This window comes from Cephus cinctus, unplaced genomic scaffold, assembly GCF_000341935.2.
Source record: "Cephus cinctus unplaced genomic scaffold, Ccin1 Ccin1_scaffold2904, whole genome shotgun sequence".
Lineage (NCBI taxonomy): Eukaryota > Metazoa > Arthropoda > Insecta > Hymenoptera > Cephidae > Cephus > Cephus cinctus.
The window spans coordinates 1-1,557 of record NW_014334412.1 but is presented as its reverse complement, the minus strand read 5'-3'; the positions used below and the strand labels follow the sequence as shown (position 1 = coordinate 1,557).

At 41.5% G+C, this 1,557-nt stretch overlaps 1 protein-coding gene across 1 annotated transcript; it reads left to right on the top strand.

Annotated features, from left to right (window-relative positions):
- The first annotated feature begins 143 nt into the window (after positions 1-143).
- LOC107274358 lies at positions 144-990 on the top strand. The gene is made up of 2 exons (XM_015753409.2): positions 144-424; positions 527-990. The coding sequence occupies exons 1-2, from the start codon at positions 144-146 to the stop codon at positions 591-593; spliced, it is 348 nt and encodes a 115-aa protein (XP_015608895.1). The 3' UTR covers positions 594-990.
- Positions 991-1,557: the final 567 nt, after the last annotated feature.

Below are 1,557 nucleotides of genomic sequence, written 5' to 3'. Positions count from 1 at the left end.
TGAACGCTAAATCAAAACTCGGTATGGGTATCACGAAAAAGAAGAAGCCAAAGAAAAAGATAACGCTGAGAAAAGTTATCAAAGCAGCCAAACGATCGATGACACAAAGCAACGATGCATAGGCAGTAATTCAGTATGCTCTTATGGGTATCACGAAAAAGAAGAAGAAGCCTAAGAAGAAGAAGATAACGCTGAGAAAAGTTATCGAATCAGCCAAACGATCGGTGATACAAAGCAACGATGCACAGGCAGTAATTCAGTCTGCTCTTAAGGGTGCCCAAACAGCTGTCAAGCAGGCTGGTGGAAAGAAAAATATACGTGCACCACGTGTTCTACCCGTACCATCCAAAGTTGGAGGTTTCCTGCCGTTTCTCGTACCTATGTTTGCGGGTCTGAGTGCTGCCGGAGCGTTAGCAGGAGGTGCAGCAGGAATAGCCAAAGCCGTGAATGATTACAAGGCAACCAAAGAACAATTGAAGGAAAGCCAACGACATAATAAAACGATGGAATCCATCGCGTTCGGCAAAGGACTGTACTTGAAACCCTACAAGAAGGGACTGGGCATTCATCTAAAGCCAAAAAACTTGAAGTGAAACTACCACGTCGGGCGTTAACTGATGCAGATCTGCTCAAGTACGCCAGGCTCATGAATATTCCACATTTTCGTGGAATTTTTATGCGGAATGCTATGCCAAAAGGTGGATCGTACAAATACGAATCGGTAATCGTCAATCTCGACGATGAGGACGGTTCCGGAACACACTGGGTCGCCCACATGAAGAAAAAAGACTCAGTAATTTATTTTGACAGTTTCGGTAATCTTCGCCCCCCACTAGATCTCATTAGGTATCTTGACGTTGGTAGTGTAAAATATAATTATGAACGGTATCAGAACTATGATACTTTCGAATGTGGCCACTTGTGTCTCAAATTCTTATGTGGGCAGTTAAATCGTAAGAATAAGTATCGTCTATATAAACATGCTGCATAATGTCATATCGTTAGTCAAGCGTTTGCAATCATAGAAGATTCATTCACGCTAACTTTATCAGTCAATTCTTCTATACTCGAAGCCTAGTACTTTCCCCTAATTGAGCTTTCTCGAGATAAAAATCATGCTCTGGGGCTCATCGAATTATTAACCTTTAATTCGATTCCTAACGTGGACACTGGTCACGACAAATTCTACGTGGGTGATGAAGTTATCGTTATAACCATTGGTAGCTACGAGATAGAGGATATCGAGAACTATGTGCAGAGTACGTTGATAGATAAAAATACCCTAATTAGTATTAAGCCTAACAATAATACCCTGTGCAGCGAAATTAAGTGTAACCGTGAAATCAATTTTCAACCTGATGATTCGATTGGTCGATTGTTGGGTTTTACTCAACGCGTTTTGGAAACTAATAAATTACATACATCCGACGTACCTGTAGCCATTCTCAAGGTGAACGCCTTGCGAGTCAAATGCAACATTACTACAGGCGCTTACATAAACGAACATAAAGGTACATACCATCCACGAATTCTTTCCGGTTGTACCACCAGGATATA